The sequence below is a fragment of the Platichthys flesus genome, chromosome 10 (genome assembly GCF_949316205.1).
Source record: "Platichthys flesus chromosome 10, fPlaFle2.1, whole genome shotgun sequence".
In the NCBI taxonomy this organism is placed as follows: domain Eukaryota; kingdom Metazoa; phylum Chordata; class Actinopteri; order Pleuronectiformes; family Pleuronectidae; genus Platichthys; species Platichthys flesus.
The window spans coordinates 19,313,200-19,340,884 of record NC_084954.1 but is presented as its reverse complement, the minus strand read 5'-3'; the positions used below and the strand labels follow the sequence as shown (position 1 = coordinate 19,340,884).

Sequence of the window (27,685 nt, the reverse complement as noted above, 5' to 3'; positions counted from 1 at the left end):
GTTACCAAGGCTTGGGTCTAGACTCACGAGAATGTTTAGTTTATTACCACCGGCACAATCAAATGCTTTAAACAGTGAACAAACCAATTCTTCAATGTATCAGAACGAGTTGCTTCTCCATCACTAGTCTCACTGTTCTGCCTGATCCTGGACAGTTTTGAGAAATGGACCATAATAGACTCATCTGTATGCATGATGTGGGGGTGCATGTTAGTAGTTTTGCATCAGAAATGATCACTCACTTATTCAGTATATCTCAGTCTCTTTACAATCAACTGAGTCTATTCTCATTTCATAGTAACATTATTGTGCATGTTTATCGTCGATATACGAGAGACCATTTGTAAGTGAAATGTGGTGAATTAAGTCAAACTTGAGAAATTATTGCCCCGTATATATATATTCTTTCTCAAACTTAATTTATTGAAATTTTTTGCATTTAACAAAACAAAAACAGCCTTTTTCAGGTGCAGATAACACAAACAAACAAACAAAGCAAGAATTGTCTATCCCATGTCACCTTAACCATATCTGAGAAAAACTGCAAAGAAAGAAACCTGCACTTATGGTAAAGAAAAATACAACAGACAGTACGTTGATAAAAAAAGGTTGAATGTAAACGTCAAATATGTGACACAGCTCAAGTTCAACTATGACAGCAGATGGATGAACAGAGGTTAGTCTTGGTTTATTGAGGTGCAACAGGGAATTATAAACTTAAACTTTCATAAATCACATTAAACTTGAAGTGTAGTGTAACAGGACATATAAGTGAACTAAACATCCAAATGAAAGCTTTTCTATGCAGCCACAAAAGACAAACAATTATTCCGATTTTAGTGGAACAATAGGCCAAGAATTTTGATCTGAAACAAGGGTCATGTAAAGTAAATTAAAACAACACTGAACTACACATCTTGCTCCTTGCTTATCAATTCAGTATGGCAGTCATACTGAATCACAATTGGGAATTCCATCATAAAAGAAACTGGACAGATGTTGTTCCTCAAGACATTTTTATTTGTTGCAAATTACTTTTCTAGATTTTGCCACGTCAGTTCGCTATAATCAAATTAAACAGATTAATGTTAAAACAAAGTAACACAGGCATTCACTTTGTTTTGCTGTTTAGTTTATTTTGCCATGAAACCTTACCAACTAACACTGTCTTGGCACAACAATATCACCCTAATCTACTTAGCAGCAGTAGTATTAGGAGTGATAATAATTATTATAATAATAATTATATTGCTTTCCCTCGCCTTGTTAGAGCTGCTATGACTCTGGTCCTTAGCTTATTCAGCCACATTTACCTCAGCAGCATAGTTTTTTTGGATGCAGCCGCATGATCCGACACGACTTTGTTGCTCTTTTAATTTCCTAAACATAATCAAATTTGGTTTGTAATGCAGGCAACAGTGTTTATCTATTCTGGACCTTAACAGCAACAAGGCTAAAAATGACATTCAAAAATATGAAAACCAGATTCCAGACTATATGACTACAGGAGATGTTATGTAGTGAAACACAGTGGGCAGGAGATATTTCTAAACACACCTTGTTTGCCCTTACAGTTAGTTTCCTGAGGCTATGAACATGAACATATCTCTCGGACAATGTATTTGTGGATTTTTGGACACTTGATAAATGCAACATGATTGGAATCAGATTAATGATTTTCATGACTTTGACACATTTAAAGAATGAGGTAAAACCTATTTGTCCTTATATATACATATTACAGTTTGCTCTGTAGGCCACTGAAACAGTACAGTTTTCAATCTACTCAGGGAAACCTCCAGTTAGTCAATCACTTCAACACTACTTGGAATATCCCCGCACAAAATGAATACCCTTAATGAAGGGAGGATGCAGACAGGCAGTCATTGGTAAATGGAATCATAAACACTGTTATCTTTTGTTTGTTAAAAAACACAGAAACACTCTTTTTAGTGCTAAATTTCACTGCAGTACCAGTTTGCAATGCACATTCATGTAACTAATGGGTGTTCTGCCTTTGCAGTCAGTAAATTTTGGGTTGAACTTAAAAAAACAATCTTAAAACAGAATGTCGAGGTTACAAAAGAAGTGTAGATCTGAACATAATCCGCTTGTTAATCTTTGTCCATGGGGAGGGTAGAAAGAGACTTCTTGTGTCTGCAAATCAGGAGGCTGTGGAGAGAAAAACTCGGGTGACACTCGACCCTCTTAAGAAATCAGTGAAGCTGACTTGAAAAAGCACAAAGTAGTTAACTGTTATTATAACATAAACATAGTTGTAGTTATCACAATTCAAACAAAAACTGCTTTCAGACATGCACTGAACTCTGGAGGGGCTGTATGTGAGAACACAACTGTCCGTGTGAGAGCACCTGGACATTCTGTGGAGTTTCTCCGGCCAGCTCACTAGTAAAAATAATTCGATGTGAGAACACAGCAGGAGATCCTCGGCGAGCGAGTGGGTGTGCTGATGGTGTATCATATGTGACAGATACAAATATGAAAATAAAATAAATTAAGGAATACAAATATTTATGGACGAAAAACAACTGAGTCCCACACGTAGAAGACAGCAACGAAGATCACAACAGTTGATAAGTTTTTGATGATAAGGGCAGACGCCGGTGTCAAAAACATGTAATGTCCACGGCAACGTTAACACAGGTGATTTCTGTGTTGTTGTAAAGGGGTCTGAGCGGGATAATCTCCTGCTGTGTTGTTCATGTGTAAAAGGTAAATTCTGGAAAAAGTCCAGACCATGTTATACAGATATTCTCTGGAGATCATGTCTGAAAACAGCTAGTGACTAAATTCAAAAAACAATAATATTTAAATCAGACATTTTTTTAGCTGATGTTTGCTTTTATGCAGAAGGCTTACCTTGTGTTTCCAGTTCAAGGGCTGTTTTGTAGATCAGTCTGGTGTGGTAGAGTTCAAAACAAGGCACAGGGCAGAGGCTGGGCTCTCCTGAACATGTCTTACAGTAATATGATGTTTGCGTTCTCGCTGTCCCACTGTTCTGCTCACACTCCTTGATTTCAGAGTTCTCCTCTTTTCTCTCCTCATCCTTCTCATCGCGTACCTCTTCTTCAGTTCTCTTCTCTGGCTCCTCCTCCACCTTCTGCTTCTTCCTCTGTTCCTCGTCTTCCTCCACCCTCTTCCTCTTGAGTCGTGAGCAGACCTTGCAGTCAGAGACACTCTCTCGCATGCTCAGGAAATGCCGTCCGGTTAGGCGCGCCGGCACGCCATTACATGGTTGAGTTTCTCCCTGAGGTTTAGGTGACGGTGCTGGAGATGTGGATGCGTCAGTGGATGGTTGCAAGGAGCTATCTAGCAGAGCTGTTGTGATTATTGAAACAGCTAATTGTGAACAACCAAAGAACTGAACCAAACAAAAAAACATTAATGAATGAAATTGCATGGGATTTTTTCTAATCTTAATCCTAGAGTGATCCTTCAGTTTGAGAGCAGGATTTATTGATTTCACATTCAGATTTTGTAGAGAAAAGAGAGAATTTCTACAGACTTGTTTGCACAAAAATCTAAGACAAGAGGAGAGAAGCAGTGTAAGAGGGGCTGAAGCTGGACCGCAGGAAATCTAAGCAGAAGTAAGGTATATGTGAGATCATTACAAAATCTAAACATGAAATCCGTGTCCTGCTCTAAAGTTGAAAGATAATTCTCTTGAATAAAGATAGGGGGGGGAAAAACCTTCATACAAATATTGCTGCATTGGGTTGTCACAAACAACAATCGACACATCCTAAGAATATGTCTTTCATATTGTCGTCATGCCTTTAACAAGCACTTTGTGTTGTTGAAACGTACTACACGAAATAAATCAGCCTGGTCTGATAAAAAGGACACACCTTCCTCGGCCTGGAAGAGCATGGCTACAGTCCTCTAGCATTATTGTCAATGCCTTACATTGACTATAACTCCTGCCAATTATTCTGCATTACTTGATGCTAAATAGAAGATTGATATTAGCTAAAGATAAGTTCAAGCTAACTCAATATTATATTCCACGATACATTGAGTTAATAGTTGATTTAGTTTTACTGATAATTCAACTTTATAATTCAAAGTTGATCATGTGATAAAGTTGATCATGTGATAATGAAGGACCATTGAGAGATCATGAGCGAGTTTCCAACACATCATGTGGTGTAAAAAGTTGAACATTTTATAACAATTCCAACATTTCTCTATAAAAAGAGATTTAAATACTTAATATTTCAAATAGGAATCAAATGACTGAACTATGTACAGAAAGGGGACCTGGTGTCCAGTAACTTCAAGAATTAGTCAGACACCATCACCTTTTGCATTCTATAGTGTTGTAGGTGTGAGACTAGTCAGAGCTGAATTGATGCAGTCAAACAGTTCACGGACACTGCTAAGGATCTGTCTGGGCGACTGGGAGTAACAGCCCAAATCCAGGTGTGCAATGCTTAGAGACTAAGGTCCATGATTAGGTCATTCATGATGCAGTCGGTAACCTACGCGTACAAGCGATTAAACAGCAAGTATATTCTGGACCTTCGAGTGGTTAAAGGGTCTTTTACAATATACTTAGTTAAGGGTATGACAACTTGTGTATATGAGAAATGTCTGGGCTTTATTCCCCTCTTCTAAAACATGTTTTCATCTGGTAAACGTGTGGAAAGGTGAAGGGGTCTAAATATTTTCTGAAGCCACTCAAAATAGGTTCTGTGGCACGTTTCTGTCGGGATGCTACTAGACAGTGTGAAACTCAGCACGCACTCCCAAAACTGCTGAGCTGATGTTCTCTGAGCTTAACATCCACAATATGATCACATGCTTTTCTAGTTACCTTCTGATTCAGTGGAAGATGTGGGCAGCTGGCACATAGTCTCTTGGTCCATAGTGAAGGGGCGACACAGAACCGACTTGTTCTTCATTTGACGCCGACGGGACACAGGCACACGCATGGCGTCCGTCTGAGTGCTTGCCTGGACACAGACAATACGAAAAATAAAAGGGGCAGTTAATTTTGTAACCAGATCTTAAATCTTAAATTTAGACAAATTGCTTATTGGTACTGATATCGTCATGTAAACAATTAAATATAACTGAAACATCCCATACTACTGATATGACAATGTTACAGCATAATCATGCAAGTTCACCCTTGCAAAGAACAATGAATACAATTCTTAAGAATATTCAGTCTGACATTTCAGTTAAAAATAATTAAATATCCTTGATGAATAAAACAGATTAAATAAACCAGAGTCCAATTAATAAAATGGACTCTCTGGATCTGTTAACAAAAATGCTCTTGATTGAATATTTAACATCTGGCACAGAATATATGTTACCAGCCCAGATAAGAGAAGGGGTGGCTATGATTTACATGAGCTTTACATTTTTCAGTTTTGAGCAGCTAAATGCAGGCACACTGGTGCAACAAAGACATTTTTAGTGGCACTTCACAGACTATTTCATTTTTTGCATTTATGAATTGCCTCACAGGCCACATATAGCCCGGAGAGTGAACGCTCCCCACCGCTGGTCTAACCTGTGACAAAAACACAAGGTACATACATGGTCAAGGTTCTTTCCGTCAATGGAGGCTGGAAGTGCTCCTGCAAAAGAGGGAGAAAACTATAAACACACTCTAGAAATACATATTATAAATACAGAAAACCATGACAACCATGAGTTACTACCATAACTAAATAATTTGTATTAGTTGATTCAATATAGAACAATCTCTACTTTTCACTAGGACTACATTTGGATGAGTAATTCCTATGTTGGATGGTTGTGATGAAATTTGTCTCAAACACAAGAGACTCAGGTATGTACTTTGAAAACAGCCGCCCAGGGATATGTCAATAAACTAACCAGTCTGAGCAGTATCTGCTGACACACTAGGCTGAGTGGCAGAGCCACTGGCCAATGAGACGACATCAGCTATGACAGGACTCATCTTTGAGGAGTGATGTGGCTGCGTAGGAGCTAGAAGAAAGAAAGAAGGGACTTTAAAATCAAAGCCCACATGTAAAATTATATTTAGATTGTTTGAACCTGCCCTTATTTATCAAGGTTTTCAATAAAATAAATTATTGTAGTTAAGGTAAATAGTAAATTTTTATTTAAGTTAAAACCAGAAAGCTACTTAAACATAGCTCTCACTGTGCAGTGAGGTGAGAACATTGCCACATCATATTCCCACTCATGATTTTTATTTTGGATGAGCTTGCACAAACTCTGCTCAACACCACATCAACACAAATTTGACACAAGTTACCATATGGTGTCTGTGGGGCCGTTCCAGTACCGTTACTGTTGCTGTTTTGGCTCGTCTCAAAATGATGGTGGCAGTAATGTAGAAGGCAGGGCAGGTGACAGAAGTTACGGACTGAACCCAAACACTGAAGCTTTTCCGCCATGTGGCCCTGTTTCCTACAACTGTCACATCTCCCCATCTGGACAGAAGATGACGGAAAGAAACCGGTCAAGAGGAAGGACAAAGGAAATACAGATCAGCAAAGAAACACAACCAAAACTGACACAGACCAAGACTCTTCTTTTAGTGTAATACACTGTAGATTGCCCTGTGAAATCCAACTCCTTACCCCATAGTAGATCACAGTGTACTGGGACATGCAGTTGGGTTTACAAAACTCCTCAATCTTGCCGCCATAATGACTGTGAAGCATCTTCTGGCTGATGCTAGAGCAGTAGGAGCAGGGACGCCAGGTATGATCCTTGTTACTAGAGGTCAGCTCATGTTTGTAGAGAGTCTTACAGTCTGAAACACATGACATATGGGACATTGTATTTTTTATATTACAGTACCATGAAAATGTATTTTTGCCCCAAAAGTTTAAAGACACTTCAGCTGTGTATGAAATCAGTCACTAATCCCTTAAGAGTCCACTATATAGTTACCGGCACAAATAAGCGCATTAAAGCATGATCTCACTTTGTCCTCTACACAGGAGTCCATATATAGTGAGTAGAGGCAGGTTAATGAGTTGGGGATTTCAGACACAGCCTTTAAGTCAGGATTTATAACTATATTTATTTATAAAATAAAGTTTTATGAAGAATGTGACTAAGGTTACCAAGTCAATTATCCACTTAATTAAAAGGATATAACAGAGGTGAATAAAATGTGAAAAGGCCATTTCTGTGTGAACTCACTTTCACTGCAGAAGACTAGCTCCTGTTGGTTGTTGCTGAGGATTTCAAAGGGGACCTTCTCCCGTTTACAGCACTCGCACACTGCCAGGATATTTTTCTGGGTTTTGTATTGTTCACAACACGTTGTACTGCAAAACATAGAAATACGACCCTGCAAAAAAAAAAAAATATCATTAGTGTTATCATGTCTCTGGTTAGCGTTACACTCAGGTCAAGCCTGTAACTATAAGGAAGTTGGGGTCAAGTGTATATTTGAGGAGTGTCTACATGTACACATGCTCTTGACCTGTGCTCCTTACCTGGTGACTGAATAGTGTCGGCTTGTTGCTGAAGTGTTTGCTGCACTGATGGCAGGTCAGTATGGAGGTGTCAATGTGTCCACCTTCTGTTGTTTTGGAGGACTGACCAGGGGGCACTCCGGTCAGTGCTTGCCCTGGAACAGAGGGGGAGGACTTGGCCATGTAGGGAGGCACGACTGGGGGCACTGAGGTATGACTGGGATGATGGCCTGGGTAGGGGACTGAAGATGGGTAGTCCTGAGGAATGGGAGGAACTGAACTGGCCCCAGCAGAGGGCCCTAGTTTAACTGCATCTCTGATGGAGGGGTCCCTGAGAGAGAAGGTTCCATTGGTCAGGTCTGGCTGAGCGGGGTGCCCAGTTTTCTAAAGAGACAAGAAGAAAAAAAAAAAAAAGTCAAATTATGATGGAGACAAGATTTAAATAAGGCTATTGCTACTGGTGCCTTTACCCTGTAAATGGAAACACAGTCATAGGAGCAGAAGTTACGAATGGTGCCGTCCACCATGGCCAGATGATACTGAGGAACAGCTGTCACCTTGCACAGACTGCATGGAAATGGAGTACCTGCGGTAAAATAAAAATGAAAATTTGATTAGCTGTTAAATATTGATAGTATGAGCATTTGTTTTGAAAACTCTTTTTCAAGGCTGTAAGTGTTAATATGGGCATAGTTTAACAAGTTGGGAGGGGGTAGGGACGTATTAGTTGCTTATTTTCAAAGCCGGCTCTTTTCCTTTTTTTTCCAGGATTACCAACCCTAGCTTCAACGAATCCATATCCCACCAAAACTGGCATGTGAGTGTGTGTTACTGCTTTGTGTTTCCTACCGCTGAGCATATGTCGGGGTGGTCGGCTCTGTTCCACACAAATAGGGGAACAGTAAAGTTGAACTTTGCCCCTTTGGTCTCGTTCCATGATGGTGGCGGACACTACCGCCATCTTGTGACAGTAGACACAGTCCACTGTCTTTCTGCAGGTCTTCACAAAAACAATTACAGGTTTAGGGGTTGACATTTTGTACATGTGTAACATCAATAGTATATGCTTGATAAAGCACATGTGCCATTTTATTTATCTACAATATTGTGATTTCTGGTTGGCATGGCTAAAAATGTTTTTTCTTCATGCTAAATCTACATGATAATGCCATAAATCCTGAAACAGCCTAATTTCAGAAGAAATAGGTTTTGACAGACACATACCTGTTTGTAAGTCCCAATGCAAGTAGGACTACAGAAGTTGAGCTGAGATCTTTCAACCGTGAGAGTCTGACAGGAGCCTGAGTTGCTATTACAGTAGAGTCCGCAGCCTTCACAGCAGTTCATGGCTAAGTGACGCATCTTGCGCCATGTTACAAAACAAGCATCACCACAGAGTCTGTGCAGACGACCTTGATGGGTGACCTCATGCTCAATCTGCAGCAGATGACCCAAGGCAAACATAAGGACAAAAGATAAGAAGATGAGGAAGAGAACCTGATTTAGCTCATTAGGCAAACTGACCAAAACTATTCTTACTGTAAAAGTTACAAGCCTCTCACCTTATTGGTAACTTTGCAGACACTGCAGAAGGGTTTTTCAGGCTGCCGTTCGACTGGTTTCTCAGGCGGCTTCTCTGGCTTCTTCTCCACTCGTTTGTCAAGAGGCTTCTCATTAAGTTTCCTCTTGTGTCTAAAGACAGACAGACAGAACTGGCCACAGAAGTTCATGTACGTGTTATCGTCTGCTGGAATTGTGATCATGTCCCTGGGCTGAAGGATCTCCCTGCAAAGAGAAAAGCACAGGGAATAAATACAGTGGATGGAAAGATACAGGGTGAAGGGACATTACAGGGTTGGAGCAAACTGGAAAAGACTTGACGCATCCTTCATAATTCCATGTGAAGTAGCTGTAAAACAAACATTTGATGAATAAGTCTTCCTAACTTTATAGTCTACAGCAATAAATCGCCCTTTAAAACAAACAGTTTGACTGTAATTGTTATTGTCTGCCAAGAGATAGGCAGCCCTGTGGTGCAAGAGAAAAGGGGCAATATGAATATTTGTAGGTGTTAAATTAACACACTTTTTATAGTTGGTAGTAGAAACAAAGTAGGTCTGTCCGCATTTCCAAAAGTCAAGTTTGAACGTATTTGACATGACACAAATCGTTCAAAAACATTCAATCCACATCCGCCTGCAGTCTAACATGGTTGAACAGCGACCTGGTCTGTTGTGCCTACTCAGCTGCTGCTAACAAGTGAGGCTGCAGATTTGTTATAAGGCAGTTGCATGGTACAAAGATGACAGAATCACCGTTGATCGTTACTTTTCAGTCTATGGTGTAGAACTCAAAACACTTCCACACGCAGCTTCTGTGATGTTCCGGACGGCTTTGTTGCTAGATTCAACAATTTTCTTTACAACATAACGTAACATTACTGGCAATGGAGGATAAAGTACTTGAAAGCCATACTTGAGAAAGAAGTACAGATATCTTACCTGAAAGTGACTTCGGTAAAAGTAAAAGTCACCTGTCAGAAAATGACTTGAGTAAAAGTCTTAAAGTAGCTCATATTAAATGTTGTTAAGTATCTGGTTTTGAAAAGTATCAAAAGTAAAAGTACAAGTACCAAAATTGAAAATGCAAAGTGCTTTTTATAGTAGGCCTGTACAGACACAAAACTCCACAAAATGTTTCTCCTCAAGATGCATTTAAACTGATACAAATTATAACAACAATATGCATATAATGTATAATTTTACAAATTTGGAACTTCTAGAGACAACAAAGAATCAACTATAAACAATTGCCTCTTGTGTCAGCCTAAGAACACTAATAGACCTCAGTATAACCACTAAAACATTCTGTAAATATCACTAAACATGGATCTTTCATCAGCAGCAGGAATGATACACAATGCCCCTTATGATAACTCAGCCAAGGGAAACAAGATCAAGGCACACAAAATAAGAGTTTCTCTTTAGTTAACATGCACTTTGCTAGTACAGAGAAGAAAAAACTCACACATTTCAGACTGAATTCTAAAGACTGAAGTGAACTGAGCTCCTGCAGGAGCACCTGGATAATTCTAAAGGGAATAAATGGATTGGGGAATGTGCGTTTAGTAACCCCTCCAGAATCGGTAACGGTCATGGCGGAGCGCCGAGAAGACGATCAAACTGAACTAGAGGAAATAAAACTCTTAACAAGATTTCTGAAGGTGAACCTGCGAAGGGATCAATACCGTTACAGCCTGCTCGACCTGGTCGATCAAGGCAGCCCTACCAACCTGCGGACGCTAAGGGTCTTGCGCTGCCCCCCCCCCCCCCGACGGCAAACACGCCGCTGGACCTGTGCATCTAAGGCAGCGGGCGCACGAGTTAGCTAGGAGAGAGGTGCGCCGTGCGTCGAGGCACACCAACTGCTCAAGTTACAAGTCAGTTTTGAGAATATACAAAGTAGAAAGTACAGAAATTTCTGTTCAAATGTAACGAGTAAAAGAAAAAGTCGTCGGGAGAATAAATACTCAAGTAAAGTACAGATTTGTGAAAAATCTATTTCCCACCACTGATTAATGGCTTACTTTACTGACAGGTCAAGAAGGCACCAAATGGTCTGATGCGCTTCCAGAATGTATTTTGATTCTGAATGGGTCGATACCGGTCAAATAAAAACTTTTTCTTGCATGTTTGAATGAATGTTGGAATTTTTTACGAAAAGTGACAGCCTTAAAACAAACATGTACCTGTTGCACTGGAAACACAATCTGTTCTTGGGGGTTGGAGGCAAATGTCCAGTCAGACATACTGTGGAGCAGAAGAGCTGCGTCGAACCTTTTCTTTGGAATGCTGTTTGGCCTTTTAGCAGAACCTATAGAAACATTAGCAGACCCATGAAAAATATAAATTACAAGAAATATATTACAACAAACAAATTTAACATTCTTGTCATAAATATATTGTTGCTGACCAATATACAGATCAACTGTTGTATTTCCGAATCAATGGGATGACATTTTTGACATTAATGATTGATTTGTCAATATTAAAAACATATGTGAAACATTTTTAGATTTTGGACAAGCAGCAGAGTTACAAAAGGTACCTTAGAGCAGCCACTGCAGCGAACACTACCGGGAACAGGAGGATGAGGTGGGCGTTGGGGCGCTGCTGCCAAAGCTGGTAATGGACCTGGGATAGAAATTGCTGGTCTCACAGGAAGCTGAGTCATAGCTTGTAGGACTGTACCTCTACCTGGGATAAAAATGGCTGCTGGGGGTGGGGCAGGGATTGCCGCTGGCACTTGGGTAAGAGGAGAAAGGTTGGTAAAGAAAAGCTACATCTTTCATTGAGACTGCTATATTAAGTCATGGACTGGTGAAGTAGCATTTGTGATGATATAAAATGAATATCAGTGCACCCCCTAAAATGAAAAGGGGCGTTTCATCCCAGTGACATAATGGCCTTGTCCAGATCTGGTATAAACATCCATCCTAAGAGCTCTGATCACAAGTGGACAGCTCCTAGGTAAGGTCAGATCTGCTCTATATGCAACTTAACATGCATGTCAGTTGAAAGTATGGGCTCTGAGAGGAGGAAAAATATGTTTGATTCATAGAGAAACTTTAGCGGGTCAGAGACATCAACTGAGAATCTGTCCTTCATATGTGGCCCCAGACGCATTTGCGTTCACATGGTGAAAGAATGTGGGCTTGTGCGTCCCTCCACCTCTGTGTGGTCTGAGAGATCTCAAGCCACATTTGCTTAGAGCGGTCCAGTTGTAATCGGATCACTCAGGACGGAACGATACCAGGTCGGAACATGGTCAATATAACCACTGCAAAACTACAGCTGTAGTTTTAAAAGAGGGCTAAGACATGAATAGTGGAATATGCAAAAGAACATATCAACTCACCAGTAGGAGACACAAAGGTGTTTGCTCCTCCTACAGAGTAGACAGAACTGATTCTCAGCTCTTCCTGAAATGATTAAACATGAGATATTAGATTTTCTTTATATAGTTCAGAGTGCCTTCCTTCTCATGTTCATAAGATAAAACCAACTGATTTGACGTGTCTTATTTTTCATTCACTATCAGCATACAGTGGAAGCTATAAGCACCTTAAATACTTTTTTATTTTGATCAAATATTGAATAATAATACTCAGACAGAGAATAGCAGAAAGTAAACAGCAGATGCACACTTCTAACATCCTTTCGTCACACGTACCTCCTGATGCTCCAGCTCCTCTTTGATTTGCCTGATGGAGCTCTGAGGCAGTAAAGCAGCGTCGTAGCCTTCATCGATAGGCTCATCTTTAATATTGATCGTCGGAGACATTGGGGGATTACTGTCCTCTACTGGAGCTGCTTCTGACCTCTGAAATATCAAGAATAGTCAATATGAATGACTTACGATTTTTTTTTTTTAATACTTAAAAAGCACGCTCTTGATATTTTGCCAAATCCCCACCTCTCCCTGCTGACTGTCATCGGTCTCCTCTCCCTCATTCAGTGGACCGCCATCTGACAGGGAGGGAAAAACATATTTAGATAAAAGAAAACAGTTACACTTACATTTCCCAACTCAACTGCACAGTCTTCAACCTACCTTAACTCCCAAGAAATAATGAATGATGAACACTTTTTTCAAAAAATGTATGCCGCCTTTCTTAGACTAAGTCTACTATTCTCAGATGACACCACTCTTGATTTCAATTCAGAGATCTCAATAACACTCATTGCTGCCGATTTAGCCATCTCTTATCATTTTATTTCATATCAACATTAAAAGGCTATGCACAAGATTTTAAAAACGGGTAAACCCAAAAAAGGCAACTGACTCCTTTCCCAATTATTAGTAGGTGTTTGCCTTTCTGGCTTTCCCCCTGGTGAGTATTGTATGACACCATCAGTACCTTGGAAACCAAGAAGCTCTCTCACATCTATCTTTTTAATGTTGCATCTTGCGTGATATGAAGGATATTGGAAAAATTTGCTCTTCAAGGTGTTGCATCCGAACACATTGGAGACAAAAGCTAAATGTTAGTCAGTGTTTGAGGGTTTTCTGGCCAGTGGAAAAGGGGCTTGAAGCCCAGCCACAGGAAATGGAGCCACACTGCACAACTAAAGATGATTACAGGCCAAAGTTGCTTTCACTGCCAATCCAGCTATTCAAAATTATATCACCCAACAGCCGATGGACTGACAAGAAAAAAACAAATCTAAAAGAATGGTCAAAACAGATGACTTTTAGTCTGAGTCAAATTCTCTATTGGATCATCGGCATAATGCAACTCAATTATAGATTTTGGTATAGCCTTTTGTCATTTAAACCTTCACACTCTGAGTTTGTCATACAGTCTGTTAAAAACCCAGTCTCCAAACCTAAATAACCCTTATGAAGACATCTAGGTTATTTCCTAAAGACTAAATACAACTATCAGCATTACATTAATTGAACTTGTCCTTCAAAACCATCTACCGTTTGGGATCTCTTACCTCGGCTGTTGTCAGGTGTGTTGTCCTGGGAGGAGTGGGAAGTGTTGGCCGACTCTGTGCTCTCGTCCTTCTCCCCTCCTTCGGGCTCATTAGTAAAGGGATCGCCTCGACTTGAATTGTTCCCCTTGTCCGCTTTGCTTTTTTTTCTGTTGGCCTTATCCACATCGACGTCCTCCAAGGAGCCCATTGGCAGTGCAAAGTGCCAATCTTCATCCTCTTCTTCTGGCTCATACAGAGGAAGGCCATCAAGTGCATCATCAAATGCTGCCCCTCCACTTACTCCTCCTCCTTTCCCTCGTCCTCCTCCTTCATTGGTTCTCAAGGTAAATGCAGAGGGTTGACCAGAGGGAGGGGAGGAAATGCGAGGAAAGGGGGATTCTACCACACCCTCGTCCATTTTTTCTTCTTGTCTACTGCCATTACTATCCTCTTCTTCAACCGGTTGCTGTTCCTCTTGTCCTGATGTTTCATCTACTGCCTTCGTTTCCTCCTGACCTCCACTCTTAGAAGAAGTGGCAGAGCCCCTAGAGGATTCAGCGAAGTCTCCCAATCCCATCACTTCATCAAACACTCTGGACAGGTGCTCCTGGTGCTGTAAGGGAGAGAGAGGCTTGTAAAATAAGGTCTTACAAGAAGCCCCCTCATGTCAGCTTTCTTTACTCGTCAACAATTGATTACCAAACTTACCAAACCAGTTTCATTTTCAATAGATCTTTCTCCACAGAATATCTATCAAGAATGACAAAAAAGTTCATAACTGTAAAACTTGTACAAGTTGATATCACCTAAAGTACACTTTTTAAAGAAAACATTTACAAAACTTTAAATTATAAAAATGTATTTCTAAATATACAGAGAGACCTATCGTGATTTGCTAACATAAATGATCACAAATGACAAAAGGTCTCAGACTTCTGGACTGCACTTATTATTGGATGTATGAGGTAATGCCTGATCACCCATAGCTAAATACCAAGTCACTCTTCAATGGTTTGGATTTACATTTATACCAGTTGGAATCCAGTTTGAGTTGTGTGTAAACAGATGAAAACATTGTTTGCACAGTAAGTACATGAGGCACAAGGTTGGTCCCTAAATTGTATTAATCTTTTTTCCATATAGATACACTACATTCAGCCTCACTGGCAGACATATTGATGCTGTATGTCACAACTCAACTACATTTCTTTTGAAAGTTTATAGTATCGCCTAATATGGCACTGAGACCATCCCTACCTCCATCTAGGCCCAAAAGTCCCCTTATGAAGCCAAATTGTACAAACGCATAAATATCAGTCTGTTTTTCCCCATCAAGATCGGTCGTTTGTACGAATTATGTGTTCACATAAACACAGAGTTACACACTAAAGTACGTGTGTTAGAGTGTGAAGCCAGCAGTTAAATTCATACCTTTATATTTACCCTTCCATAAAGTGGTACTTTATACATCAGGCTGCATATGTCTTAGATGTGGCACCCTCATTAATGTTAAAACTATTCTTTGCTTGAATGCTGAAAATTCATCTGACCTTACACAACCTGCCTGCAGCAACACACCCATTTCACACATTGGTCTATAAGGGCAACTTTCCCCATCACGTGGCACAATAACATAACAGACTAATAACACCAATCCCTTGTCTTTATTGACAAGGAAACACATATATTTAGCTCTTTAGGTGTTTATAATTTCAAGCTTTTATATAAATGTTTGGGTTGTCGTAAAGACACACCTCATATCTTCAATGAAAACAAGTTCATCATGTTTGAGGGAACTACAACAACAGTCCCGGTGTTGTCAATATCTGGCTATTAACGATAATGATGGCTACAGGCCGCATGCAGTCCATTCAGTTGAATGGAGGACTCGCACCAATCCATTAACATTTGGGTAAACTCTAGCATTTTGGTAAATCATAATTTAATGCAAACCAAACAACCTACTCAGATCATGTAATAGTTGGCGGCGAATACACATCACGTTTAAGTGATTCGTCTGACGAGATTCAACTTAAATACAATATCCACTTTGTATTGTTCGCAGCAGCCCTGCGCGATGCATCTGCTGAGGAACCGGGAGTCAGCTGCAGCACAAAGTTGCAGCACCAGTTTCATTCATACTCTTGTGATCCAAACGGCCTGAGTCATACTGGGCTGAATATGTTCCTTTGCTCATGAACAAGCTCTTAAATGGAGCTCGGCGGTAGCGGCGTGCATCAGAGCTGAACAGCAGCGAGCTACAGGGCTTTAAGCTAGCTGGCTGACGTTAGCATAAATATGCACATCTCGACCGGAAGCTAGAACACAATGCGTCGTGCAGTTAAATCGGCTAAAAGATCAGCTTGGCGCCCGGGAGTCGCTGTGATTATATTCGATGTGTGTGATTCTTACCTTTAACCGTTTTAGTCTAAACTCCTCGGAATCCGCCATGTTTTAATTACGATGCAGACGCCGCGCTTCTCGCGCTCCCACCCACCTCCACGGAGGGTTCTGGGTTTTGTATGCGAGAAGCTAGCATCAACAACACTGCTGCCCAACGGAGAAACAAGCTAGACAGCCTACAGCGGTATGTTAACTGTGTAAAGGTGTAAAAGTGTGTTTCTGGTGAACTTTCAAAACAACTTCACATGTAAAATACAGAGAGGACGAAGAAGAAGCTGAAGCGTTACCGTGTTTCGTGCTGCTCCTGACTGACGGCAGCGCTCACTGACTGCAGCCTGCCCCAGTTAGAGGATGTGTGTGGAACAGGCGCTGTCTGCGGCCGTGAGTAAGTGCACACTGTGAGCACACTGTGTGCATCATGCGGGACCGTGACACGCACACTTTATTATAGAAAACAAACGTGCTTTTTCTTGTTGCTCTGCGATTTAGTCATATTATCACATCCTCCGCATTATTTTACCACAAGCTGCTTGCCTACTTTTAAAAGATAATATAACATCGCAGGGAAAATAAAATAATGGTTTACAGTCACAAAAAAAAGTGAAGATAAAAATTGTGTAGAGTTCATTCTAATTTAAAATAAAAATATAAAGTTAATACCGAGTAAATTCAGAACCAATTTCTCTAAGAAATAAGAGTAGAAAATGATAAAAAGTGAAAATGAGTTACTCGACTAACTAATACTTAGCTGAACTGGCAGTGTGCTCCTTACCTGGTGACTGTATTGCGTCAGCTTGTTGCTGAAGTGTTTGCTGCACTGATGGCAGGTCAGTATGGAGGTGTCAATGTGTGCACCCTCTGTTGTTGTGGAGGACTGACCAGGGGGCACTGTGGTCAGTGCTTGCCCTGGAACAGAGGGGGAGGACGTGGCCATGTAGGGAGGCACGACTGGGGGTACTGAGGTATGACTGGGATGATGGCCTGGGTATTGGACTGAAGATGGGTGGTCCTGAAGAATGGGAGGAACTGAACTGGCCCCAGCAGAGGGCCCTTGTTTGACTGCATCTCCAATGGAGGGGTCACTGAGAGAGAAGGTTTCACTGGTAAGGTCTGGCTGAGAGGGTTGCCCAGTTTTCTAAAGAGACATGGAGGAAAAATAACAACAATGTCAAATTATGATGGAGACAAGATTTAAATAAGGCTTTTGCTACTGGTGCCTTTACCCTGTAAATGGAAACACAGTCAGAGCAGCAGAAGTTACGAATGGTGCCGTCCACCATGGCCAGATGATACTGAGGAACAGCTGTCACCTTGCACTGACTGCATGACAATGGAGTACCTGCGGTAAAAAAAACAATTCAAATTTGATTAGCTATTAAATGTTGATAGTATGTGAGCATTTGTTTTGAAAACAATTTTTTCAAGTCTTCTGTGTTGAATTGGTATGTTGGTAATTTGTTTCTGAAAGACTTCATATTGAATTTGTTGAAGATCCTCTTTGCGTCTAAATAGCAATCTATAAATTTGTTCTTGAAATAAAAAGTTGGCTTCAAGCAGCTGTAAGTGTTAATATGGGCATAGTTTAACAAGTTGGGAGGGGGTGGGACGTATTAGTTGCTTATTTTCAAAGCCGGCTCTTTTCCTTTTTTTTCCAGGATTACCAACCCTAGCTTTAACGAATGCATATCCCACCCAAACTGGCATGTGAGTGTGTGTCCCTGCTTTGTGTTTCTTACCGCTGAGCCTATGTCGGGATGATCGGCTCAGTTTCACACAAAGAGGTGAACAGTAAAGTTGAACTTTGCCCTTTTGGTCTAGTTCCATGACGGTGGCAGACACAAGCCTCATCTTGCGACAGTATATACAGTCCACTGTCTTTCTGCAGGTCTTCACAAAAACAATTACAGGTTTAGGGGTTTACATTTGCACAAGTGTAACATCAAAGGGTTAGGGTTAGGTTTTTTTTTTCTTCACGCTAAATTTCCATAATCATGCAATAAATACTGAAACCTCCTAATTTCAGAAGAAATATGTTTTTACAGACACATACCTGTTTGTAAGCCCCAATGCAAGTAGGACTACAGAAGTTGAGCTGATATCTTTCAACCTTGGGAGGCTGACAGGAGCCATTACACTTAAGTCCGCATTTTGCAAAGCATTTCATGGCTAAGAGACGCATTTTGCGCCACGTTACAAAACAAGCATCACCACAGAGTCTGTGCACACGACCTTGAAGGGTGACCTCATGCTCAATCTGCAGCAGATGACCCCAGGCAAACATAAGGACAAAAGAGAATAAGATGAGGAAGAGAACCCGATTCAGCTCATTAGGCACACTGACCAAATCTATTCTTACTGCAAAAGTTACAAGCCTCTCACCTTATTGGTAACTTTGCAGACACTGCAGAATGGTTTTTCGACTGGTTTCTCAGGCGGCTTCTCTGGCTTCTTCTCCACTCCTTTGTCAAGAGGCTTCTCATTATATTTCTTCTTGTCTCTAAAGACAGACAGACAGAACTGGCCACAGAAGTGCATGTACGTGTTCTTGTCTACTTGAAGTGTGATCCTGTTCCCGGCCTGAATGAACCCCCTACAAAGAGAAAAGCACAGGTAATGAATACAGTGGATGAAAAGATACAGGGTGAAGGCAGAATTGGGGGTTGGAGCAAACTAGAAAAGAGGGAAAAAGTTCTATAATATATTTGATATGACAGATGTTATTACCGAAGCCAAGGAAGTTAGGTTTTTGTCTGTGTTAGTTTGTTTGACTGTTAGCAGGATCACATAAAAACCATCATCAATGTCACTAAGGTTGATGGATGTGCTATCGGTCAGAGAAGAACGCATGAAATATTGGTGCAGATCTGGATCATGAGGTGGATTCAGGATTTTCCCCCTAGCTGTCTTTAACATTGTGAGATTGGATGTTTTTCTGCATTTTTGATGATATAAGAATAATGGCTCTTGATATAAAAAAAACTGTCATGTTTAGCAGAATAAGAGATCATTAATATGTATTGTATGTTTCACATAAATCATTAGACAAGAATTATTGTGTCAATAATGCGTTAAATATGTTGACTGAACTTACTTATTATCTATTTGGCTACAATTAAATGGTCATGAGATTTTATTAAATATATAGGCAACAATTAAACAGATCTCCAAAATATCTTGATGCCTTGAAGCATCCTTCATAATTCCATGTTAAGTATAAGTTAGGTAGACAAATCAACTGTTTGCTTTGCAGCTAGTCTACGACAATTAATCATCCTTTAAACAAACATAGTTTTACTGTAATTGTTATTGTTTGCCAAGAGATAGGCAGCCCTGTGGTACAAAAGAAAAAGGGGCAAAATTAATATTTGTAGGTGTTAAATTAACGCACTTTTTATAGTAAACGGTACCTTAAAAAAGAAAGAAAAGACGTACTTAATTGAAAACCTGATTTGACGTTCATACCGATGTCAAGTGGAATGACACTAGGGCTGTCAGTATTTCCAAAAGTCCAGTTTGAGCGAATCTGACATGTTACAATTCATTCAAAATACATTCAACCCACATGCACCTGCAGTCTAACATGGTTGAACAGCGACCTTAAAAAGATGAAAGACAGCATCACCGGTGATCGTTAGCACAACATAACTGGCTTACTTTACTGATAGGTCAAGAGGACACCAGGCAGTCTGATGCGTTCCAGACTGTGTATTTTGAATCTAAATGGGTCGTTACAGTTCGAATACAAACTTTTCCTTGCATATTTGATGCGAGGAGTGTTGGATTTTTTTTAAAAAGCGACAGCCATACAACAAACATGTACCTGTTGCACTGGAAACACAATCTGTTATTTGGGGTTGGAGGCAAATGTCCAATCAGACATACTGTGGAGCAGAAGAGCTGCATCGAACCTTTTCTTTGGAGTGGTGTTTGGCCTTTTAGCAGAACCTATAGAAATATTAAAAGACCCATGACAAATATAAATTACAAGAAATAAATTACAACAAACAAATGTAACATTCTTATCATTACTATACTGTTGCTGACCAATATCAAGATCAACTGTTGTATTTCCCAGTCAATGTCATGACATTTTTGACATTAATGATTGATTTGTTCAATACTAAAACATGGTTGTGGCACATTCTTAGATTTTGGACAAAGCAACAGAATTACAAAGGTACCTTAAAACAGCCACTGCAGCGAACACTACCGGGAACCGGAGGCAGGGCAGGGATTACCGCTGGCACTTGGGTAAGAAGAGAAAGATTGGTAAAGAAGAAATTCATCTTTCATTGAGACTGCTATATTAAGTCATGGACTGGTGAAATAGCATTTGTGATGATATAAAATGAATATCAGTACTCCCCTAAAATGAAAAGGGGCTTTTCATCCCAGTGATACAATGGCCTTGTTCAGATCTGGTATTAACATCAATCCTAAGAGCTCTGATCACAAATGGACAGCTCCCAGGTCAGATCTGCTCTATGTACAACCTTTCTCTCTCTCAATAACCCTCATTGATGCCGATTTAGCCAACTCTTATCATTTGATTTCATACCACCAGCAAAGGCTTTACGCAAGTTTTTAAACACAGCCACAGGAAATGGAGCCACACTGCACAACTGCAGATGATGACAGGCCAAAGTTGCTTTCACTGCCAATCCAGCTATTCAAAATAATAATTCCATACAGCTGATAGAATCCCAAGAATTTTTTTTACAAATTAATTGAACTTAACCTTGATTGAACCTGTCTTACCTCGGCTGTTGTCAGGTGTGTTGTCCTGGGAGGAGTGGGAAGTGTTGGCCGACTCTATGCTCTCGTCCTTCTCCTCTCCTTTGGGCTCATTAGTAAAGGGATCGCCTCGACTTGAATTGTTCCCCTTGTCCGCTTTGTTTTTTTTTCTGTTGGCCTTATTCACATCAACGTCCTCCAAGGAGCCCATTGGCAGTGCAAAGTGCCAATCTTTATTGTCTTCTTCTGGCTCATACAGAGGAAGGCCATCAAGTGCATCATCAAATGCTGCCCCTCCACTTCCTCCTCCTCCTTTCCCTCCTCCTCCTCCTTCATTGATTCTCAAGTTAAATGCTGAGGGTTGACCAGAGGGAGGGGAGGAAATGCGAGGAAAGGGGGATTCTACCACCAACTCGTCCATATTTTCTTCTTGTCTACTGCCATTACTATCCTTTTCTTCAACGGGTTGCTGTTCCTCATGTCCTGATGTTCCCTCTACTGCCTTCATTTCCTCCTGACCTCCACTCTTAGAAGAAGTGGCAGAGCCCCTAGATGATTCAGCGAAGTCTCCCAGATCCATCACTTCATCATACACTCTGGACAGGTGCTCCTGGCGCTGTAAGGGAGAGAGAAGCTTGTAAAATAAGGTCTTTCAAGAAGCCCCCTCATGTCAGCTTTCTTTACTCGTCAACAATTGATAAGCGAATTTACCAAACCAGTTTCATTTTCAATAGATCTTTCTCCACAGAATATCAAGAATGTCAAAAAGTTCAGAACTGTTAAACTTGAACTAGTTGATATCACCTAAAGTACACTTTTTAAAGAAAACAATGACAAAACTTTAAATTCTAAATAAATTTCTAAATATACAGAGAGAACTACTGTGAATTGGCACCCACGGACAGATCTGTGTTTCCCGGATCACTTCTCTCATCCTCAGAGCTCTCTTTGTCAAACTCATCATCAAGTGGGACAGGGACATCACTCTCTTCGAAGCTGCTATCTATGATTTTCTTTTTGGGTGCTTTCTTTTTCGATTTTCTCTTTTCTTTGATATTTTGCTTTTTCCCTCCCAGTTTCTTTTGTCTCTCTTCATAAGCATTTTCTATCGTCTGCTTCTCAGGAGTATCAGTTAGGATGGCTGTCTTCACACGCTTTTCTTTGGTTTGTGCTCTGGGGGGACATTTGGGAAGGTGTAGGATTTCCCGAGGAGACACATATCCAGGTCGGCTGGTAACACGTGGCACATCTGAGTCAGCTGGCGAGGCACATCTATGTGGACAACGCGCAGTGGATGGATTAGCATCAGCGAGTGCATCATCTGCAGCAGGGGGTTCATCTGCAGGGAGTGGACCATCCGGATCTGCTGAAGCGAATGGACACTTGGATCATCTGAAGTGGATGGAGCTCAGGATTTGGCCGGTCTGACACCATTGATGGTGCAAACTTTTCCTCATGGAAAACATCTTGGTTATATGGGAAAATCCCAGTGGACTTGAATCCAGAAGTATATTTCCTGGTGTCACCAGGGATGGGGGGGAAAAATCGATTCAGTTACGAATCGCGACTCTTGTGTATGACGATATTTAAATCGCCAAGCTGCGATTTATTGGTTTTATACGGGGGGGGGGGGGGGGGGGGGGGAACTAACCTCACCAATTTGAAGGTAAGATTCAACTGTTTTCAATGGTCCAGTATTTAAAAAAAAATAACCAAAAGAAATCGCAAAATCAGCAGGGACACCTAGGGACGGGAATCGCAATACATATCCCATCGCCACCTAAGTATTGTGATGTATAGTGTATGTAAGTCCTGCAATATGGTAGATGGAGACTGTTTTGCCGGGGTTAGATCTCATCCACCCATCGCGAGCTCGGCTGTACAGGGTCTTGAAAGGGCCATAACCGGTCACGTCGAGAGGCTGCATGCGACGAGATGGGGTTGAAGGGTGAGCAGAACAAAACCGTTGCTCTTTGCTTTTTCTACTGCCTTGAGTGAGATGTGAGCTTTAAGATTATCAAGGATTATCAGCATGGGATGGTCAGGAGTGCACTTAGTGTGCTGTATCAGGTGATCAAGGAACTCAGGCCAGGTGTCTTCATTCATCCATCCCGTTCTGGTGGAGGCAACTTTGGCTCCTGGAGGTGCTCCAATCATGAAGTCGTCCTTAAACCTAGCTCTAGGGAAGACAAACATGGGAGGTATGGCATTCCCGGCAGCATCCACTGCACACACCACAGTCACCATGTTCTCCTCGATCAGCTGATCGGATAGAACCAACTTGCTTTTTTCCTTTCTCTGTCACCACCTTATCCAATGGCCTGTGCAATCAGTGGGCTTGTATTGGTCTAAAGGTACATTGTACTTTGTTTCAGTCCATCCATTTTTTCCAGTTCACAGGTTCACAACAAAACTAATAGCATTAGTTTCAACATTCTGCCAATAGCTGGCTGGTCATTATCACAAGCCACTCAGTATCAGTCTGGTGGTCTATAGTGTATCATGTGTAGCTTACCTGCCGTGGCTTTTGTACTGTCAAGACGCCTGTTTCATCCACATTGTAAATCATGTGTGGACGGAATGTGTGCCCGCTAAAGAAGAGATGCAAGGGAAAAACCTTATCAGAATCAAACCAAATCTTAAAGGTAAACATAAAACATATGCAACTAAAGAATTAATTATGTCACCTGTCCATCCATACAGCCAGATTTCCAAAGCGCTCCCCCTCTGTAGTTTTATTGATGGCTGTAGCTCTACCCAGGGATGTTGCCTCTGGAGTTCGGACAGAGAGATGGCGACGTGCTAGGAAGCTGCCAAACCACTCTACTCCTAAAGATTGGATAACTCATTATTATATGATTTAGCTCTGTGTCAAGATCATTTGGCCTAAGTTAACCTACATAATCATGTGATCTCTTGCACACCCTAGCTTACCTGCACATCGTTTCTCTGTCCAATTGGCAGGGACAGGGATATTGTTTTTCTCTGCGTATTCAAATGCCAGTTTACGGCACTTTACTGGAGCAAGGCCATGGAACTGGTCAGCTAGTTGTTTCAATTGATTGGCAAGCTCCTCCTCCATCTCATCTGTGAATATTCTCTTTGCCTCAGCTACTGCACCCCAGGCTACTGATTTTACTTCCCCTTTCTCTTTTTTCTTTATGAATCTTTTGAGGGTTGTCTTATCAATATTTCTATCCCTTCCAGCTTTTCTCAAGGACTTCTTTCCTTGCATGACCTCAGCTGCTGCAATCTCCATCTCTGCGAAGGATGTTTGGCCCCGGGTTGTCTTCCTGGTGTAGTTTCTTGGCATGATGGCTTTTCTACAATGTTTATGAAATTAAAAATAAAACATATGTCATGTAATAGTACACAAAAATATCTTTAAGACTAAACTTAACTTGTGCTTCATGGTGGGGTAAAGTAAGACAGTGTCTCATTTTCCCCCACAGCCACCATTTTAGAAAAAACAACATCTCTTGGCAATTCAGGCTAATCTTCAGCTAGCATCAATCACATGGTTTTATATGTTGGAAGTTCATCAACATGTAGTTTTTCTACCTGAAACAATTTGTTTTGACACAGCAGTTTTTTGTGAAAAACATACTTTCCACAGCACCAAGTTCTCCTTCTTGGCAAAGGGAGGGGCTTGAAAACATAATGGTCACATGGCAACAAATGTGTTCCATTGCCTAGATGTGTCTCACATTTCTCGATGTCTCACGTTACCCCGCTCTCCCCTACTGACACATAGGCACTTTATTTTTAATGATGATGTTTCCTGAAGCGCCCTGAATTGCCTTTATCACAACACCAAATTGTTCGTGAAAATACAACCAAAATATACAGGAGGACACATGAAGCTTCACACGTCCATTAAAAATGTTCACCAACTTTACTCACAAAAACACCGCTTGAGCTTCCGCTTTGTTTATGTGAGGGGATGTTTGCATGTGACACTTGTTTGGTGTGTGCGCATTGTAATGATCACTAGAGTAAAAAAAAGCACTTTGAGTGGAGCTGGTTACTTGTGTGTATTCTTCATAACTCCCTGTGTGTCCTATGAAGAGGAGCATCACTTTGTGAAGCCTGTTATTAAGTGTGGAGCGTTTCTTCTGTGTTCGGATCACCAGATAACGTGGGCGTTACCTTAAAGCACATCTGGTTTTATACAGCTGTCAAAGCAAAGAACGGGACTTTATCTAAAGCGCGATGCAGAACTCAGCGGCTCTGTGGCGTAATGAGATCGTCATCAGGCAATAATCAAATAGTGCTTCGGCTCGTTGTTTCGAATCCCATTCCATGTTTGTACTATTCTCTTTTTATTTAACCATTTGATTTATATTGCTGTCTCAACGTGATGCGGACACGGACACATTAACTTGAAGGGTTTTTGTAGGATTTATATTTCAACGAGACCTTGATCGATCACAGCACTTCACACACAGGCGCTTAATGAAAATAACGAATCTGCGACCGGCTCTGCAATCAATCAACATCTGGAATAATGTAAACATATCGCCAGTTGCCATGGTCGCCAGTTTAACTGGAACACCTGAAGCTAGCACACAGCCACAGCGCGTCGTGCAGTTAAATCGGCTAAAAGATCAGCTTGGCGTCCGGGAATAGCTGTGATTATATTCGATGTGTATGTTTCTTACCTCTAACCGTTTAAGCCTAAATTCCTAGCTATCCGCCATGTTTTAATTACGATGCAGACGCCGCGCTTCTCGCGCTACAACCCACCTCCACGAAGGGTTCTGGGCTTTGTATGCGAGAAGCTAGCATCAACAACACTGCTACCCAACGGAGAAACAAGCTAGACGGTCTACAGCGGTATGTTAACTGTGTAAAGGTTTAAAAGGATGTTTCGGATGCACTTTCAAAACAATATCACATGGAAAATACAGAGAGAACGAAGAAGAAGTTGAAGCGTTACCGTGTTTCGTGCTGCTCCTGACTGACGGTAGCGCTCACTGACTGCAGCCTGCCCCAGTTAGAGGATGTGTGTGGAACAGGCGCTGTCTGCACTGTGAGCACATTGTGTGCACCACCGTGCGGGACCCTCACACGCACACTTTATTTTAGAAAACAAACGATCATATTACGTCATATGATCACAGCCTCCGCATTCGTTTACAACAAGTTGCTTAACTGCTTTCAAAATATAACAGGGAATAAAATAATAGCTTAAAGTCATAATTACAACAATTGGAAATAAAGATAGTATAGAGTTCATTATAATTGAAAATTAAAATATAAATTGAATACCGAGTAAATTCAGAACCAGCTTCTCTTAGAAATAAGAGAAGAAAATGATAAAAAGTGAATAAGTTACTTGACTGACTAATACTTAGCTGAACTAGCAGTGTGCTCCTCACTTGTTGACTGAATTGCGTCGGCAGTAGGTAGTAATGATTAAAGGAGTAATATGATATATTGTGCATGGTAATAAACATATTAAGAAAACTCAGTAATATTACTCATGAATAGCAGTACAACACATGACAAAGCGAGTAATAGTAGTGTAATTGTATAAAAGCAAAAAATTATTTTTAATATATAAATGTAATTGTATAAGAATCTGTTTTTTCCCTTATTCTGATTATTCTATTAGTCTTTGCCAAAATGTATTGTTTCATTTCGTCTATTGCTATTCAGGGGGAATATTTATACAAAGAACATTGTGTATTGCTAATTGTTAGCGATAGATAGATAGATTGATGATTTATTTATTGGACTTTAATTGTAACCTGAAACAAAAGCAAACATATTGTTCATAAAGGTGTATGTTTGACGGCCTGGACGAATACACAGATGCTGTGACGTCCTACATCAGCTTCTGTGAAGACAGATGTATTCCGACAAGCACCAGGGTGAGTTACAACAACGACAAGCCCTGGTTCACAGCAAAGGGCAAACAGTTTCGTTTGGAGAAGGAGGTGGCATTCAAGAGTGGGGACATGGATAGGTTTCAGACTGATTAAATACTTGTTTGGCAAGGAGATTAGGGAGGCCAAACGACAGTATTCAAAGAAGGTGGAACAGCACACCCCCCCTTCCCCCCCACAGCTATCACAACTCTTCTTCCCAGCCTAGACAAAGACACTAGCCCCCCCTACAAAATGGCCCCAGACTGCCCCAGCCCCCCATTCACACCTCTCTCAATTCAGGAGAGAGATGTCAACAAACTACTGAAGAGACTGAACCCCGCAAGGCAGCTGATCCAGACGCTGTCTCCCCCTCCACACTATCAGCCGTGCGAATCAGCTGTCTCCAGTTTTCATGGACATCTTCATCACCTCACTGGCTGAATGTGATGTACTGGTCTGCCTCAAAACATCCACCATCATCCCTGTTCCAAAGAAGCAGAGGATCACAGGCCTTAATGACTACAGACCAGTCGCCCTGAGCTCTGTAGTAATGAAGACCTTCAAGCGCCTCATGCTGACCCACCTCAAGACCATAACAAACCACCTCTTCGACACACTGCAGGTTGCTTACAGAGTCAACAGGTCCGTAGTCGACGCAGTCAACATGGGACTCCACTTCATCCTCCGGCACCTCGACTCCCCTGGCACCTACGCCTGGATCCTCTTTGTGGACTTC

The 27,685-nt window shown here is 41.1% G+C and overlaps 1 protein-coding gene across 6 annotated transcripts in view; it reads right to left on the bottom strand.

The window, feature by feature from the left end:
* The window catches only part of LOC133962279 (zinc finger MYM-type protein 4-like), a 33,271-nt gene extending 7,183 nt beyond the window's left edge, over positions 1–26,088 (bottom strand). The window contains exons 1-32 of one of the 6 annotated variants that reach the window (XM_062397816.1): positions 26,016–26,088; positions 24,011–24,399; positions 23,764–23,905; positions 23,592–23,667; positions 21,101–21,692; positions 20,524–20,588; positions 20,163–20,287; positions 18,722–18,932; positions 18,393–18,596; positions 18,079–18,229; positions 17,566–17,681; positions 17,115–17,477; positions 14,648–14,689; positions 13,961–14,552; positions 12,933–12,985; positions 12,690–12,839; positions 12,375–12,438; positions 11,565–11,761; positions 11,206–11,330; positions 9,020–9,242; positions 8,682–8,894; positions 8,307–8,457; positions 7,928–8,043; positions 7,479–7,841; positions 7,180–7,330; positions 6,609–6,784; positions 6,281–6,458; positions 5,875–5,988; positions 5,572–5,612; positions 4,838–4,976; positions 2,881–3,339; positions 403–2,172 (exon numbers count right to left, since the gene is read on the bottom strand). In XM_062397816.1, coding sequence (XP_062253800.1) covers positions 2,165–2,172; positions 2,881–3,339; positions 4,838–4,976; positions 5,572–5,612; positions 5,875–5,988; positions 6,281–6,458; positions 6,609–6,784; positions 7,180–7,330; positions 7,479–7,841; positions 7,928–8,043; positions 8,307–8,457; positions 8,682–8,894; positions 9,020–9,242; positions 11,206–11,330; positions 11,565–11,761; positions 12,375–12,438; positions 12,690–12,839; positions 12,933–12,985; positions 13,961–14,552; positions 14,648–14,689; positions 17,115–17,477; positions 17,566–17,681; positions 18,079–18,229; positions 18,393–18,596; positions 18,722–18,932; positions 20,163–20,287; positions 20,524–20,588; positions 21,101–21,692; positions 23,592–23,667; positions 23,764–23,905; positions 24,011–24,389 — 5,979 coding nt within the window. In that variant the 5' untranslated portion in view covers positions 24,390–24,399; positions 26,016–26,088 and the 3' untranslated portion in view covers positions 403–2,164. Of the gene's footprint in view, positions 1–402; positions 2,173–2,880; positions 3,340–4,837; positions 4,977–5,571; positions 5,613–5,874; positions 5,989–6,280; positions 6,459–6,608; positions 6,785–7,179; positions 7,331–7,478; positions 7,842–7,927; positions 8,044–8,306; positions 8,458–8,681; positions 8,895–9,019; positions 9,243–11,205; positions 11,331–11,564; positions 11,762–12,374; positions 12,439–12,689; positions 12,840–12,932; positions 12,986–13,960; positions 14,553–14,647; positions 14,690–17,114; positions 17,478–17,565; positions 17,682–18,078; positions 18,230–18,392; positions 18,597–18,721; positions 18,933–20,162; positions 20,288–20,523; positions 20,589–21,100; positions 21,693–23,591; positions 23,668–23,763; positions 23,906–24,010; positions 24,400–26,015 lie in introns of those variants that run through there. The other 5 variants (XM_062397817.1, XM_062397811.1, XM_062397812.1 and 2 more) reach the window with 5 other exon arrangements.
* Between the last annotated feature and the right edge of the window lie 1,597 nt (positions 26,089–27,685).